Source organism: Apteryx rowi, unplaced genomic scaffold (genome assembly GCF_003343035.1).
Source record: "Apteryx rowi isolate R43461 unplaced genomic scaffold, aptRow1 scaffold_151, whole genome shotgun sequence".
Lineage (NCBI taxonomy): Eukaryota > Metazoa > Chordata > Aves > Apterygiformes > Apterygidae > Apteryx > Apteryx rowi.
This window is the reverse complement of record NW_020447764.1, coordinates 1,500,605-1,518,994: the sequence shown is the minus strand read 5'-3', so window position 1 is coordinate 1,518,994 and position 18,390 is coordinate 1,500,605. Positions and strand designations below refer to the sequence as shown.

Genomic DNA, 18,390 nt, shown 5'->3' with positions numbered 1-18,390 from the left:
AGTCTCCTAGGAACGATGGATTACTTGTGAAGGCTTACTAATACCATACTTTCATGAAATCTCTTGGATGAGTGTAAATGGCATGCTAAAGGCATTTTAGATATTGTAGTGTATTAGTGTTAGTGTGTTAGTATAGTAAGTCTTCTCCAAATACCAGCTATGGAAAGCAAAAAAAAAAAAAAAAAAATCTGCCCAGAAATTCCCTCACTGTAAAGAGCAAACACTTCTGAAATGTGTCTTCATAGCTGGCAATACCGATAATTTTAAATGCAATATATGAGAAATATTACAGTCACTTAGCAGTAGTTTTAAAGGAAAACAAGGTGTTTAGAACATATTAAACCTCTTTTAGAAGAAATTGGGACTTATAAGATACTGATTCCATTACTAAGATGTCTGTTTTGATTATAAACATTTTTCTGAGATGGTATTCTCACTGAACAAAGTAAAAATTCCTGGAGAAATTCTTAGATTAAGGGAAAAAAAAAAAAACAAGCTTTGCTGAAGTTTGGTGGAAATTGTGGAAGGACAGGAACCAATTTAAAAACTACACTGTCAACTTATAGCCATTTTCAAACTGCTCAGACTCTGGCAATTCAGAGTTAGGGTTCTGTAAATGTGTGAACTCCTGCATGTCTCTTTGCCTCTTGTTTGTCAGCCTAAATTCAATACATAGCTACCGTTCTATACATTTTTGCCTGCATTTTCATTATGGACTCAAACTGAAATTACCATCCCATAAACATAATATTGGTAAGTAGAAACAGAACCATGGCTATCAGAAATACTGTATCATTCAAGCTAGAATACATAAAACATCAACATATGTATGTCATTAGCAAAGGCACAGCCTACCCCCCATTTCAGCTATCCTTAGCAAGAATAACCCCATCCCAAAAGAGAAAAAAATTGGAAAAATATCTCAAATATTAATTCTCCACTTATTTCTGAGAAAAAAAAAAAAAGCACTGTCCTTTAACAGCATTCCATTCTAGTAGTCAAATCTCCCACAACCACTCTCCAAAGTGTAACCATGTAAGAGCACTGGTAGGATATCACATAAAGTCCCCCCTTCAGGGCTATGGTACTGCCTAGTCAGAAGTCCCACCTGTGCTGGGGGGCTGATGGTGCAATTGCTTTGGGGTCTGTGGCTTGAAGGTGCCCAGGCATCTGGCTGCAAGGGCAAAGAAGAAAGCAGAGGGCAGTAACGGTAGATGAAACAGAGAGGCTCCGCTTCATTTCTTGCCCCACCTTGTGCTTATCATATAGACCAAAGTACAGATCCTGCAAAGCCTTGACCTTAGAATGGCCAAGTACGAGTTCACTTGAAAGCCTGTGTTACCACACGTGGCTGTATTAGCAACTCCCATACTAGCATCTGCAAAGCTTTTCTTGAAGGCACAGCCGTCTGCCTCTGGGGATGGCGCAATGCTCAGAAGCGCAGTCTCCTGGATGACCAGTAGCATGCCACGCATGCAACGTGCTTGAGGAGCGGACAGAGTGCACAACCAGGGCTGGCTCAGCAGAGCTGCGGATGATGCCCGTGGTGTGCTCCCATGGGGTGGCAAGGTCTCCAGGTACTTCATAGGAGGCCCGACAAGAGTGGCAACCCCTTTTTCAAGCACTCTGTATCCCATAGCACTACCTGACTCTGATGAATAACACAGGATTTTATTTATGTTTTTAAAAAACATAAGATGACCAAAATGAATGTGGTGGTTACCCGAGGTGCAATGGCTGTGTTTAATAACCAAAAGAACCAGCAGAGCTCCCTGCTGGCTGGAAGTCGCTTTGTAGATTAACAACTCTCAGCAAGGGAACATGCATCATCCCAGCTTGCTCTGAACCCCAAGGAGCTCCTCAAATGACTGGCCTCCACTCCAAAAATTGCCTCCCTCAAGCCTGAGCCTGGAGCTCATGCTCCAGCCCTCCAAAGCCATGCAGGACCATAACCCTGGCAGTCTATGCAAGGCGATGTCCACAAGGGAGAAGCAAGAGTTGCGCCTTGTGCATATGAAAGGTAGGGAAGGAAAGAGCTACTTGCAGTCTTCTGCTGACCAGCAGCGATTCTGACATGCCTGTGAGCAGCTATCTTCTCCCACCCCATGCTGAGACGCTGGCACCAACACAGACCATGAGGGAAAGTGCTTGCAAGTAATATTTCACACTGACTAAACTGATGCACCACAGCGATGCTGAGCTGTCTGCTCTATTCTAAGGACATGCTATTTTTAAGTACTTGCTATATAGTTACATATGTATATTTGATGTTTTCTACTTAAAAATATCAGCAAGACTTATCAGCAAATCTCTGGGTAAAGGAACTGAAAGAGAAGTAACTTTTTTACTAGTAGACTACCATCCAAGACAGGCTTGGTGGTAGATGTCAGGTTTAGACACAGACTTGTGACACCTGATCCCAGAACTCACACTCAGGCAGCTGAAGGTACATTTGTTATCAATCATGCCAGCAAGTTTATTCTGAACCTGCAAACAAGTAAAAAAAAAAAATCTAAAACAAAACAAATGAAAAACAACCAAACAAAAAACCACAGTGAATTGCCAAGATTATTAGATTTTTAAGTTTTGCGGGTCCCCTGCCTCGAGTGATTATAGTACAGCATTCTGATCTGCTTGATTTAATGTAATTGATACCTAGCAAAATCAAGTTTACTTGCAACAAAATGCTGCCTGGAATGCATATTGTATTTAAATTCCTAACTCCTCCTAACCAGCACCAAGAACTAAAGACCCCAAACACCCAAAACTCTTACACACAAAAACCTGTCCCCCAGAAAAAGCCTCTGTTAATTTTATGGTATTGTTGATAATTGAAAGAAGAAAAAAAACAAAAAACACAGCAATAATTCTGTCCTCTACTGAGACACTTGCAAGAAACAGTTAAGTTCCTTTATACAATCAGTTAAAACAATGCAGTCCTTGATTCTCAAAGATGAACATCATTGGCCAAAAGAAGGCATATACATGTGAAACAGCATTGCTGGCAGCTGCTTTGTGAAGGTGTTTGTTTCTATGAAGAACAGATAGAAAAGTATAAAGGAGTTGACAGAAAAGGCATTAAAAAAAACACAGCCCAAGGACACAGTTTGAACAAGTGCTCTGAGCAGAGCAAAATCATGCCAAATACATGAGAAAATAGGCGGAAGAAAAACCAACCCACACTCAAAACTCCCAGTATCCCCAGAAGTAATGGTGCTAGAAAAAAATATCCCTAGAAGTGAAAAATCACTGCATTTGATTCATATATATCGTCTTATGGACAATGACATTCATATCCAGATGCAGTACGAGGCCCAAATAAAACCCCCAGAGAAGGCCACCAGCCTGAGTTTGTTAGGGCCAGTCCAACAGTAGGAAGAGAGGAGAAAAGGGGAAAAAAAAAAAAAAAAAGAAAAGAAACTGGTAACTCTTCATTAGAGAGGGCCTGAAGAAACTTCTACCCCTGGTGTGTCCAAATATAAATATAGGATCAAAAAGTAAATTGTAAGTGAACAAAATTTATATCTACAAAGCTGAACTTGGACTGCAGACCTGTAGCAAGGAAAGGAAGTTCTTCAACATGTACTGCAATGAAAGAGCGCATGCTGGCTCCAACACATCTGTTTTTCTAACAGGTATAATAAAAAGACTAGGAAATCCCAAAATGAACTCCTAACTGCCTGCTAGTGCTGCTGACAGTATTGTGGAGATATTCATCCCCTTGCAAAGTAGGAAAATTGGATTTGATTGGAACCGATAGGAATTGGAGAATGGTTCAGAGAGTTAAGACAGTGCATGACCCAATAATCTGTGCAGATTTAAAAATGGCAAAAAACCCTAATAAGGTGATAAAAGCCAAACAAAATAAAAATGAAGTCCATAGAGATGTAGCTCTGTAAGACCAGCAGACAACTGGCTGTTGTGAGCAAGGGCTTCTTGCCTTCACAGGCAGAGGCGCTAAGGTAGCAAGGAATGATTAAACCCTGTTTTAAGACCCAGGCTCTCAGAGGAATTTTAGCTGCTAAAATTTCTGTGCACTCAAGACAGCAGTCCATCCATTTGCAAACTGTTACTGAAGAGCTACAGACAGTAAAGATAGGAACTGTGTTTGTAAAGGTAAAACAGAGGATGTAGAAAATGCTAGCGTGGAAAAGCTGTAAGGACAAGAGAGTGTAAGAGGCTCTCAGACACTCTAGGAAGTTTGCTCCAGCACTGTGGTTTTACATGTAAGCAAGGAACAGCAGAAACTCTTCATCAGCACTCAGGATTTACTCATAAGAAGCTATATTGCAACTGATCATACCACATTGATAAGTTGTAGAAAAGAAAGAGGCTGGAGAACCAGCTTTTCTGTGAAGCGCAGGCAGCTAAATGACATCATTTTAAAGGCTTCTTACCTCTTAACATGACTAGCTACTCTGGAGGTTATAGCAGGCTCAGACTGCTCCCCTAGAGCTGACCCGAAGGAGAGTTACTGGCAAGCGGAAGCAGTTTTGAGAGGTAAGGAAAGTCCAGCTTTTGCAGCCACCCCACTCGTCAGCAGCTTGCACTGATGGACCTTGATTTGCACCTGCTGTGCATGAGGGGGGGCCGCAAGAAGCCCTTCCTAGCCAGCTTGCTATATCTATATGATATCCTATAGCAGAGATTGGCAGCAGTTAAATTAAGGAAGTATGGCAAATGACTGATGTGCACATATATAAGCTGACTATTGAAATAAATACCACATATGTAGCACAACAAAGACATACCTATACCCTTCTAGTGATTTACACTTAACTAAGCCTCTTGCTTGCAAACCAAATTCCTTCAAACATATCCAAGATCTAATCATAAAAGGGAGAAAATCTGCAGGTCCCAACGAGCAGTCTATGAGTTACACATGTGCTGAACCGGTTTGAATTTCTTTCACCAACCAAAAATCTTCTTGAAATAAACCACCAATTACAAAATAGCCATACTGCCAAACCTTCAAAAGCTGTCAAACTGTCTGCCAAACCTTCAAGCACCAACACACCATTTAGTGAAAGCAAACCTTTAAAAAATGTGATCAGAAAGGTAAGACTACTGGAAAGTTATAAGCAAACCCAATCAAGCATTTAAAACAAAACTGTCTTCTCAGCTAAAGCTAGAGCACTGCATAGATCCTTCTGTGCTATGGGGGGGTCAGGGAAATAATACCACTCACATAATTGTAAAGCATATTGGAAAGGCAGGTGCTGCTGTTCATTGTTATGCTAAAAAACTCCTAACAATCTTCTTTAGCATTTGCAGCTGTCCTTCCTTTACCAACGTATAGTAATTATCCATCTGATTAGCAAATGTAACCACCTGCAGTTAACCGGTTTACCAGTTTAGCTACTTCTAAGGATGCAAAGCCTTTAAAAATCAGAGAAGTTAACTTTTGTTATAATATTGTTAAAACCAAATTACACTTTGAAAGTTTCACCTATATATTGACTGAAGGAATATTTCAAATGGCTGTAGAATTATTTGTGCATTTACACAAGTGCTGCAGAAATGGTTTTCCAAAACTTGAAAAAGTATCATAAAAACATCCTCAGTAAATCTTAAAATATCAGGTAGCTCAGTCAATGTTCTACAAAGGACAATTATTATAACCACATTTTTATTACTGAATATATCCATCACACTACAGGATATATCATACAGCCATTTTATATGGTCAAGTGCTTGTTCTCTCTCTCTCCCTCTCTCTCTTTTTTTATGATGATCACAGTCTTGCTTCTTATATGAAAAAACTGTTTCTCTGCCATATTCTTCACCCAGTCCGTACAATTCCGCTCAGCCATTTGCCCAGGGCCATTTGACAGCTGAGTAAAATATTATTAGTTTTTTCATTAACATAAGTCATCATGATAAAGGACAAGGAGGGTAGATTTTGTATCTGAACTGGTAAATTTTCATGGCATTTTGACAGCATGATCTTGCTCTTCTATTTACTCTCCTCAGACAAGAGAATATTTAGCAATATTGGCAAATTACATTAAGGTCCACCTGTGAGACACACAACTATAAAAGTTACAATTTTGGACACAGATTTTCATTAACCTCCTTAATGTGTCTCTTAACGTATTCAATGGCTTCAAGGTAATTTGTAGATTACAGGTCTTTCCTTGTGCTACTTTAGCTTTCTGTATATCCTATCAGAACATATTTACATTTGAAATCTGCTACTTTGTTTACCTACCCACATTTTGTAGCTTCCTTTTAAATCTGAACGCCTGTTTTTCAGCTCCTATTATGCTTCTTTTAAGTGAAGGCAGTCAAGAAGAGAAGACTTTATGTTTTATGAGCCTGGTTTCTGTGCAGAAACAAGCATAACAGTACTACAAGAGTGCTTCCCCAACACTTCTCTCACTTTTGAACCCTTTAGCTAATCTCATCGAAATATGACAAAAAGCTAAACATCTGAAAAACGTTATGCTTCCATAAAAATCACTGTCACGAGCAAGGAGCCCAGGCGTACTCGTTCCCCATGGAAGGGAAGGCTGTTGTACCAATGTTAGTAGACACCAGAGACTCCACATGGGCATGAGACACCGGGTGTGCTCCAGCTGCAGGAAAAGCATCGTTCACAGCTTGCGCCTTATTAGACAAGGAATAATCCCAGCCGGAGACACAAAGCCACGGGGAACCAAGCTTCATAAGTTCCGCTCGATGAATTACTTGGAGAGGAGAGTTGTTTGCGTTTTTTTTCTGCTGTTTTTCTTATTTCTAGCAATGGACAACCTTTGCTTTTAATCAACAGCCTTTTTTTTTTTTTTTTTGAACTACAGCCTGCCTCAGAAACGTGGTTGGGAAGTTTCATTTCCTACCACGTCTCACATCATGAGAAGACACATCCATCTGCCAACAGAAAGCGCCAATGTGTTACTCCAGTTCAGTTTGCACAGGGCAGGCCACTAACAAAAATTTTAAAGGAAAACCATTCACAAATTATCATTTGGGATGCCTTGGCATTTGAAGATCTAACTAGATTTGATCAAAGCCTATTTTGGAAAGTGAAGGTTCCTCACTATAAGAATCCAAAAAATGAGACAGCTAATAGAACAAATTACTTTTATAAGGAGATACCCACTCAAGAACTCACTATCTGTTATAGGTAAGATTACCAGACCAGGAACTATCAAGGCAAACATGCAATATCCTGGAAAAGTAATAATAATACTGCGATTAGACCCAGAAAAAATACATTTTTTTGTTATTTGTATGCAAAATTATATTCAAATTGCTAGGAAAAAAAATTATGCTCTATTCTGCATAATTTCACCTCCCCCAAATGCTAAAATATATTATTAAGGCACTATACATAATAAAAACCATTGCATCATTAAGAAAATGGAGATGGGAATGAAAGGACAGGGAAGCACAGGAAAGCACCTTGCGTTCCAGGAGAGCCTGCAGCCTCATGGAAACGAGCAGGTTAGGCCCAGGCAAGCCTCAGCTGTAGATTTAGACTGCTCTGGAACAGAAAATTTACACTCATGTAAAAGTAAATCGTCTTCTAAGTTTCATTCCATTTTAGAACAACAGTGGCCTTTAAAGATGTTTTATGAGGAATTCACATACTATGAATTTGCTTTTTTCCCTCAGATGGGAGAAAGAACTGCAAGAAGTAGGGAGCTCCCTGATGAGAAAATTCAAAAAAAAAAAAAAAAAAAAAAACACTCCCCCCTGGAAAAAAGAAGGTTCCTGCCTTTATTGTGAAATAAAGAAAAAAAAAACTACCTAGGGGCTTCCAAATTTACACCTCCTGCTGTACCAGACATGGCTGGTACTGCACCCACTGGCAGGAAGCCGGGATCACCTAGCATTCCTGTTTGGAAGAAATCCCTTCTCCTCAGTTCCCTATTTGAGGAAGAGGAGGAATTCCCTGGCATGATGGCAGAAGATTTTCACGTTGCGAATCTTTGTTGTTTCCTCATTCCCTAAATTCTAGGTCATGTCACCTCAGTATAAAATCTCCATCCTACATGGCAGATTAGGAGGTGCCTCTCAATTGCAGTGCAGATCAGAAGACGAGCACAGAGACCTACAAAGTCCAATTTTCTCTGGATGTATTTTAATTACTCTTTATATTCTGGTTCTGCCACAGAAAGGACAACTCCTGGGTATAGGAGCTAGCACAGTAGCACATCTGCTATGCTGGGTTTGTCTCACTGTCCATGGTCTTTTTGCTTTGTTTCTTTAACCTTTAAATGGTGCTATACCACGCGTTGTTTTAATTTCAGCTTTGTAACAAAAATCTCAACTGATGTCTGCTGTCATACTTTTGTTCCATTTGACACTGCAATGTTTCTAAGGCACCTGAATTTCAACAAGCTGCACCTCTTCCTGCTGTAAACTTGACATGGTAAAATAAAGACTCTGTAGACTTGTAATAATGTAATTATGAAATCACTCAGACACAGCGAAAGCTTGCTGAGGTGAATGGAGAATTCCTGTCTTTACAGAAGGTTACGGAAGCTGACTTCAGGGCATAATTAATAATCATTTTCAGACTAAAATACAATGGTTCTATAAAAATGGTTCTATACAAGAAGATGAGAGGTCTGTTACGAAGACATTCAGTGCATGTTGTACACGAAGGCATGAGAAATCAGGGACTGGAAGCTGTTTGCTAACCTCAGGGGTGTAAGTTCTTGAGGGTCTGTCTAGAAACATTTAAAATCTGAATTTTCACAGATTTTGAGCACCAAGAGTTCCATTAACTTCATCTGCACTTTTGTGTACTGAAAACCTTTGACTACATCATCAGTATGTAAAATGAGCATTTAAAATTTGAGGCAGTGCAGATCACTGTGTGCTCTACAAGCAGAGCGAGGGAGCACCTCTGCTAAGCAAAAGAGGCTGTTCTAGTATTTTGCAGGTGAGCTTTGTGTCCACCAAGCAACGCTTTTCAAATTGGACTGAATGTCCTGTGGAGCAGGGATAGTATCTTCTTTCTGTGTTTGTACATTAACAAACCTGATTGAAGCCTTTTGCCACTAAAACAATAAAAATTATGCAGGCTCTCTGTATATATTTCCAATTACCATTTATTCTTCTATTTTTGCATTTTGCTAGTGAGTTTTTCTTTAAAGGAAAGCAAGGAGTAGATAAGTAGTTTCTTATCTTCTTGACACCTTTTTGCAGTTGTCCTCTCTTTGAACCAACATAATCCTCTTTATTACGTTCTCTTCCTCTTTGGTCTCAGGTGAGGAAGAGGGGCTCCCGCAGCCCCGCCGCCGGGCAGGCAGGCAGGCGGGCGGGCGGGCGGGCGGCAGCACCTGGGGCGCTGCGCAGCAGCTACGCCAGCCACCAGCAGCAGCTCCAGTGTGCGCAGGTATATTGAAAACCCTTTGGTGACTGCTAACCCCGTTTACTAGGAAACACGTTCAGAAGACAGTTTTAAACACTTAAAACCGTAATTTGAAATGTATCTCCTCTTTGCAAGCAGTCCTCATTGAGAATAAGTTGATGTGTCATTTGGAGGTTTGCATCAACCATTTTTGGATGATTGGTTTCAAATCCTCTAATCAGCTTACAGTCCAAATAATTGAGCTGTGTGTTGGGGAAGGTCCTCTGAGGCTGGAGTGAAGACATGCTCCCTCCGGGCCCCGGAGTGAAATTAGAGCTGTCACTTCCAGCCTCCGGTCTGAAATGGGCTCCTGGGCTGCCTGCAGCTCCCTGTGACAGGCAGCCAGAAGCTGATTAATTTGCCAAGGAGTGTCCTGACCCCCAGCTCCCTACTGCACATGGGGCTAATGGAATCACAGGTCACATTTATTCTTCTATGAAATATTGATTTAGTATGCATGCAGATGTGAAGCCAAGATTTAAATGTATATGTTTATTCTATTTTATCTAAAATTAAAACAGCAGCTAAATTACTCTTAGCAGATACTGTTCAAAACAAAAGACCGACTGTGATCCTCCTAAAGGGTGCCTACTTCAGAAGGGACATAAATAGTGATGAAAATATACTTTAGTGTGGGCTAGAGTAACTTGCAGCAGGCTTTCAAACAAAACAAACCCAGGTTTGACGGTAGGGTGTCACTCTGTGCGGTGGTTTCCTCCCACGCCATCCCTGCTTCGCGGGAACACGTTTTTGGATGCCAGCAGGGCCCCATCTTCATCCCACGGCTGACACCTCCAGCCCTCCCCTCTGGCCACCTGCTGGGGCAGAGGCACCGTGGGGGGGTGAAGTGACCAGTTTGCACCAGGCAAAAGGCACCATCAAAGTTTGCCCATTCTCCTTGAGCTCCCACCTGCACTTTCTATATTGTCCAAGATGGTTTTCCCCTCCATTCCCTTTTTGCAGCTCCCCTCATTTCCAATAACTAAAGAAGGGGGAAAGAGTTAGGAACTCTTTTTCCCTCTTTTGTTGCAAACTTGAATGTGCCTGTTTTGTATCTCTTCCCTTTATTATTTTCTTTATATTATCTTCCCTTATTTCCTAGTTATCTGTAATATTGGGACATCAAATGGTAAAGCAGGGACTGCTTTCAAAGCCCTTTGTAATTAGCTTTTCCATTGTTTCCCCTAATACCTCCTCTGGCTTTAGATTTACTTTTTTCTGTTCACAACCTCCTGAACATATGGTGGTAAGCGTGCAGCACGCTGGGAGTTTCACCTGGAGCCTACGCACGATGTATCTGCCATGTAAATAACAGACTTGGTGTCAGTCAATTAATCACACACCAGTCGTTAGCAGAGGGCAGGCTGGCTGCAAGAAGAGAAATTGGTTAAGTGGTGTTTGATCGGCATTCCACTTGAAAGAATTAAATATTGCCTAAGCAAGAGTGCTTCTGTGCAATCACTGCCTTTGCCTAAAAACAGCCTTACGATTGCCTTAGATCCTGAGTCCGCTTGCTCTCATAAAGACGCAGTTGAAGGCCAGATTCTCCGCTCACCAGGACCACTTTAATAACATTTCACACTGGAGTCACAATTCCATTTCCACTGGCAGAAAATGTGACCCAAATGCAAATTTAATACACAAACTAAATAGCATTAAAATTAAAGCAATCCCAGGATGATATATAAAATTTAAATATTGCCATTCCAGGAAAAGTATTTCTTCTTGTAAAACTAATTCAAATAAATTACTTTGCAGATATGTTTTATTCGTTTTATCTCAACAAGGTGTATCAGCAAGACAACGTACTTTGTTTACCTGAATCCCTTTATTTAACTTGAGGGATTCATAAGCATATCATCAATTATAATCACAAACAAATCGTTTTGTGTAAAAAAAAATGTACCCTGTACTTCAATAGAGCTTTTCTAATTTGAAGATCTCAGAGGGCTTTATGTCCTGCTACATTAAAAGTCCACAAAATACCCACGGAAGAAAAATGAAAATATAGAGATAAATCACCTAGTATTTAAATGCACTAACCAAGGTGGAGCACAGCACATAATTTAGGATGCAATACAAACAAGTTTAATTTCATTTTCCTAATGAAAATAAAAATTCCCACAAAGGCAAAGAAATAGTCTATTTATCACTTCAGGTTCTCCTCCGTCCCATTGCGCTGTGCCTCGAGTGCCGTATCTGCCATGGCCCCGGGGTCTGTCTCTGGCCGCAGTGCGCACCACGAGGCTCTCAGCCGCTCGCGGCTCCTCTTGCACCTGCCTGCAGATCTGCCCGAGTAGCCCTCTGGCGTGTTTATGTTATTACCTTCTTTCTACTTTTTTCTGAGACTTTATTCAGCCCCTGTCATGATGATTATTTCATGACCATCCTCTCTCTACGGTCTCCAGAGTCTACCTTATACAGACAATCCCTCTTTAATCAGGGAGCTGAAGAAAACCTTTAGGGACTAGATCAGCTTCAGGCTTAAAAAACACCGACTTTTTGATGGTCACCAGACCATCAGCAGATGAGAATCAGCTCTGTCTCCCGGATGACAACTTTTTTCACAGACATGGCTAGAAATGTAAAACTCGTCACTAGGGACACTTCACCACAAGCCGTTCTCCAACCGCTCTGTAGACAACCTACTCTTTCCATCAGCCCCACCGGAAAATGCCCACTTTGTCCACTAACCTCTTCCCTGCCCTCATTCTCTGACCGTGTACCCTTCAGTGCCACCACTGCTTTCCCTCTTTAGGCGGTGCTGGCCTTCTGTCCACCCCAACCGCTGGAGATGTGAAAGCTTCCTCAGTGGCTTCTTCTATTTTCAAGCTTTTACCTAAAAACAACGCAATGCTTTTTCTTATAAATTTGCTTCTCCCTGTGGTGCTCTATTTTGATTTTGCAACTTACTGTTTAACTGCATAAAACAGATAAGCATGAACATACCATGAGAGCCCCTATGCAAAAAAACCTGATTTAATATACTTAACAAATTTTTCAGATATAATTTTAAATATTTCTGTGAATAAAAGAACTAATAAAGTCTGTTTTCCTCTGGATCAGTGCATCATTGCTAAAATCTCTAGTGTCAGTAAGGTATGGATCCTTTTTGATGCATTTCCTGGGACTGGGGTGTTTGCAAGGTCCCTCACCTGTATGAGTTTTCTTGGAACTAATAAATAACTGAGCTTATATAGCAGTCTTTAATTTCAGTGGAGGCATTAATCTGGGTCTTTTGCCTCTACTAGTTACCAATTTCCATGGAGCTTGTAGAGAGACCTCTATGCCTATGTTAAGTTTGACTGAAGTTAGCCAATAGATTCAAAAGGGAGGGGAGACAGACAGTGTAATGAGAATGCCTTATAAAAAACATGTCCACATAAACTCGCTTCAGGGAAAAATACATTTATTTCCAAGCATAAGCTTGCAGAGAAGGCAACTGCATCACAGCAATGCGGAGAACATTTATTCAGTGTATTGGTCTACGATGTCTTACTATGCTGGTGAAAATAGTACTAAAGAAAAAGAAGAAAGCAACAGAAGCAATAAACACACACAGGACCACTTTAACACGGTGGGCATTGCTATGGAGGGGATCTAATCACAGGAGTAAAGGCAAGTTTAAGTATCTACTGCAGCAACTGTGGTAGACGTGTAAAAGTTAGCAAGGTTAATGTTTTTAAGATTTTAGAGGGCACTGTTTGGAAGAGTTTGAACTGGGTAATGCAGAAAGCAAAAATAGGCCAGGGAGGGGCCGGGTTATTCATCTTGCCCAAAGCAGAGCCCTGGGGTTTTTGTCCTCCCTCTGTCCCCACCATGCTTGGGCACCCAGGAGGACTGTGAGGGGGTCCTTGATTTGCTCTCCTGATTGCAGGTGTTTAATTTCCACCCGCAGAGCACTTTTGGCACCTGGGTGACAGCTTGCATCATTGGCATGACGGCAGACTGGCTCTAGGGGAGGTAACCCCACGTCCAAGCCTCATAGGGAATGGGAGCTACCGAGTAACACTAGCTCCCGCTGCAGCTTTGCCTCCGGCCAGGCCAGCTATTTTGAATTAAAGACCTCAATAGATTCAATTAAGGGGCTCTTTTCTCTGGGTAGGACTTGAACAGGGAGCAACAGCCGAGTTGCAAACAAAGACAAGCCCTGAGGTAGAATTTCTTATAATATTTCTACGATAGTTTATAATCATAATGCCTCTACTCTTCATAGACAAAGTAAGTAAAACCGTCATGATTAAGGCGCAGAATATCTAATTTGAGAGGTACATAAAAAGAAATCAAGGAGTGCTATCTATCAAGAAGATAACTGCAAAAGGATCAAGGCTTTCCCCATTCTCGCCGTAAATCTTTCACTGAGAAGAACTAATAGGCTATAAAGAATATGAATTTCAAAAAAATAAAAATGAAAAAGGAGACATGTTAAACACTACCTAACAAGCTTCATGACATGAGCACAAAAGTTTTAAATTCAATGTCATAAATTCAATACCATCAAAAGATTCAGCTACTATGTTCCTATTAGAGACGGTACTGTTAGTCAAGCACAGTATTATAAGACACCAAAATCTTTAGCATGTGTTAAATATTTTAAATTCATAGATTTGATTCACAGGAATATCACAAAAGTATCACCAATCACTCTTTCCCTTCTGTCATGTTATTTAATATATGTGCCACTTTTTCTGTAATTAATAAAGATGGCCCAAACATTTACAGAAAAGGATGATCCACAAAACTGCCCTTGTGGACATGATTCTATGCAATTATTATGCCTACTCTACTAAACATACCCAAATACACAAAAATTAATACCTGCATATGTCTAAATTACAGCTTTGAGAGAGATAAGATTTAAAGCACTCCACATACTCCCAGAGGTAGTGTGCACAGATTATTCCTTACAGGTATTTTCATAGACAAAATACCTTGTTCAAAAGTATTGAATATTGTGATACTGCCATATATTAAAACCTCTCTTTTTAGTTTTACATTTGGGGCACATAAGCCTTTATTTTCTGTCTAAATGTACTAATCTTAACAGTATAATCAAGCCTCTAATATATAATATTATCAGTTTATATTTAGAAGGAATAACCGTCACTTTAGTGGTGATGGACATATCTCTCCATTCATCTGACTGAATTACCCTGGATAAATCCCATACCCCAATTCATTTCTGCAGAGACAGCAAGCAGCTTTATTTTATTTAAAAGCAAATCATGCAGTTGCAAGATATTTATAGTTAATATGTAAAAATCCTCCTTTAATTTCAAGAAATGCTTCTTTCTTCCTCCATTTCTCAGAGGAAAAATGTTCCAGTTTGTAGATTTTTAAATAACACAGGATTTTGCAAGCTACAAATTCAACCAAAAGGTATTTCCTCACTGAACAAGTGACAAACGCTAAAATTATGTTCGCATCTTTCAATAGCTTTGTATTCTTGGAAAGAAAAAGGAGCCTGAGCATTTGGGTACATTTAAGTAAGTTTATATTTGAGCATATCTCAGGATTCTTTCTTTCTTTATGCAGAATTAGGATTCTTGGGATTCACAGTAATTCTTAATCCCCCCAGAATATATTAACAGCTATGTACCACATAAAAGGTGCCCCCCCCCCCCCAATACAAAAACTGAGCCAGATCTAAGCCACAGAAATGTGGTCTTCCTCTGAGATATTAAAGGGGGATTTTCAAGACACAAGACAGTTGGGCTTTCTTTTGGCATATGATAGGAATTAGCTTAGGCCTTGCCTAACCTAACAGACAATAAGTAAGTATAATAAATAGCCCTTAAATACCTAGGATCCTGAAATATATGTTACGATCTCTGCCACCCCACTCGCATATACCACATTGCTGTACCTTCTCTGATTCTGAAGAGCACATTAAATCATTAGTCTCCCAACATGTACAGCTATTTATCCCAGCAGTCATCTGATTGCCTGCAATAGAAAAGCTCAAGAAGCAACATAACATCCAAATATGTAACAAAGGATATCATGTAATACGCTTACACATATAATTAAAAGAAAAGTCGAGCAGCTAATTATCCTGTTATTATACTTTTATTGTACTTAAACATTTCAGAATTATTCAAGAGGAATGGAAAAATTCTAATGTGGTATAATCATTCGTTCCTGGTATGCCCAGACTGTAAATACCTATACAGGGTACCAGCAAGTAAAACCTAAAACAAAAAAGGGCATCATATTCTGGTCTAGCCAATCACACAGGCATCAATCTCTCTTTGTACTAAAGCACAGCATTCTTGACATAAAAAAAGAGCACAAAGAAGATGATTCCCCTGTAATTCAAATTCATTACAACCGCTTTGCATGCTAAACATAATAAACATATGTTAAATTCAGCAGAATAGATGGCATTGAACTGGCACACAGCTGGAATGTAATCCAGATCATTTGACCGGGGCAATTTTTCCTACTGATACATCTGTCTTGTAGTTTTAGGGGAGAGTTAGTATATGAAGTTGTCAATCCAGATACATTTTCTGAGCAACGACTTCAGCTCTTCTAAAAAAGAGAGAAGAGGGAAAGAATTTGATAAGCTAAAAATCCGCATGTCGTGCATCTCTGAAGTATGGGCCAAATTCCTCTTTACTCAAAATCATCTGTAAATACCACACCTATGTTACTGAAGTCCTCTCTGTCTGTAGAGAAACAATGCCATCCCAGGACTAAAGTATCCTATATTTTTTCTGAGATTTGCATTAGAAATATTTCCTTCTTGAGCTATGTCCAATTTTATTTCATGCAATGTTTGTGCAATATGTCAGGACCCAAGGCTGCTCTTCCTAATAATCCATACTTTCTTCTAGATTCTTTCCCTTATCCAATTTCCCTTTCTAGGCTTCTTGGGACAGAATCTATTAATTTTACACCTTGCTTAACAGATTTAGCTGAAAACTTGAAACAATTTAAATTTACAACATCGAAGGGGTCATGTTGGCTTGCCTCGAATGGTGTAAATCCAGAGTCACTCTCCTAAAATCAGTATCATTACTTGGGATTTGCAGTAATCTAGATTTTGGCCAAATGATGTTTTCACTATGCATTTAACTATGTATATGACAATATTCGTTGTGTATTTCCCCAAAGACATCAGGAATGAAGTCTCTGTCCCATTTATGGTGGGTAACTATAGGGAAATCAAAAGCTTCAATAGAGATTATCAAGGCTGGTGGTGGCAGAGGTGGTGAAAGAAAATCAGAGACTAGACAAGAAAGAGTGAAAATGCCACGGTGCACTCAGAGTCCTTCAAGATGCTGACTACTCCCCTCGCGCTTGAGCATCTGTTGTGTCTCCGTCTTTCTGCGCCTGAAAGCTGGGGTCAGACATACCCTGAAGCAGCACTGCCTGTAGCGGAGAAGGCATGAAGCCATCATCTGGAGACTCAGCTTGAGGAACAGATTAGTAAAATTTACAAGCAGTGAAGAGAGTTAAAGCTTGTCACGCTGCCCGCAGATCTCTTCTCGCAACTCATTAGGAGACACAGCAAGGAGCTGTGAGTTTTGCGCGGGCGACTGGCATCGATCCCCTTCCATAGGGCCACAGTCCTCGGCTGTCGCTGAGCGTTAGGAGCTGGGGTGCACCGAGGCGTCAAACAGTGGGAAAGAGCTGTGTTTGTCAAGGGTTTGGCCAGTCTAATGACTTTAGGTTCCATGCTTAATAATATCCAAATGAGTCCCAAATACGGTAAAAAACTACGTGTTCTGGAGAAACCGTGTAGGACAAAACAAGAGAGTCCTCTCTATCTCTTGATTGTTTGCGTGTAAGGAATATGTGATAACTGCAGTAAGTGCAGGCTTTGTAATGCAGAAATGAAAGATTAATAGTCAAGGTGCAAGTCACTAAAGAGTACTCAGAAGCATGCAAGTAATGTCGAATCAGAAGAAATACTGTACTGCAATTCATTTTACAAGGTGTTTTTTCAAAAGAAAATTGTTGCGAATGGCAAAATTCGCTCTCTACAGTAATCTCACTATTTGGAAAAAGGGGGTTGGGGGAGTTGGAGATTGGAGTCTTGGGCAAGCTCCCAAAAGAAGAGTAGCCAGTGTGTAACATGTCACCACCTCTGTTCAGAGATAGTTTATAGCGTAGAAAAACAATTTGTATTAAGGAAACAGCCAGATGACACAGCATTGGCTTCTCCCTCGGTGATGAATGGCATGAAAGCTCCTGAACATCTGCTGCCACTTGATGAAACAAAACTTACATCTCTCTGAGTCAAATGGTCCACAGATGCTTTGTGGAGTAATTTGGGCTGCCTGAGGACAAGGAGGGACCAGAGCTGTCAGCCCCTGACCAGACCTGCAACTCTTCCTCTCCTCCGCTTGAGGCAAATCCTGCAATCACCACAGCTTTATAATTCTGCAGTTTTCACTCTGTATCAACCACGCTTTGAAGGAAAAGCATGGCAATGAAGAACATAAGGGATAATTTCCCTTAATGAAATAAACTTGCATCTGTGAGTGCCAATTCCCATGTCTGCTCTGAACATTTCATTTCTCGTAAAGGTGAGCAGTTCTGTATATATTATTACTTGGGGGAAAAACTAATTTTAGAGACATGAAAATCTATTTATCTAGTTAAATGGATTCCAGTTCTACAGGTGCACTACATCAGTCTTTCAAGTATTCAATATTTTAAAGTTTGGAAGCAAAAGTATCCTTTAAATGTGGACATCCAGAAAGAGCTAAGTGATACATCTCCTCTAATCCTTTTTCTTTAATGCAACATTGAACCAGGGAAAAGATTTCTCCTGAAAAAAAAAAAGAAACTGAATAATGACTAGACGAAGGAAAATTTGGTTAATGTATAAAGAAGCCACTAACAACCTGCAGGTATCCTTACAAAAAAAAGTGAGTTTGTCTTCTTGGAAGTGTCAATATTCCTACAAACTGCACTTCAGTGCCTTAAAGACTAATATTTTTTCTGTAATTTATTTTGGGAACAAATTCTAGGAGAGTTGTGATGGTTACTTGTTTGAATAAGATCTGTTCAGT

General features: G+C 40.1%; 1 protein-coding gene across 1 annotated transcript in view; it reads right to left on the bottom strand.

Moving 5' to 3' along the window:
• The window catches only part of RELN (reelin), a 277,854-nt gene extending 276,217 nt beyond the window's left edge, over positions 1–1,637 (bottom strand). The window contains exon 1 of the mRNA XM_026059038.1: positions 1,343–1,637. Within this exon, the coding sequence (XP_025914823.1) occupies positions 1,343–1,637 (295 nt within the window). The remainder of the gene's footprint in view (positions 1–1,342) is intronic.
• Positions 1,638–18,390: the final 16,753 nt, after the last annotated feature.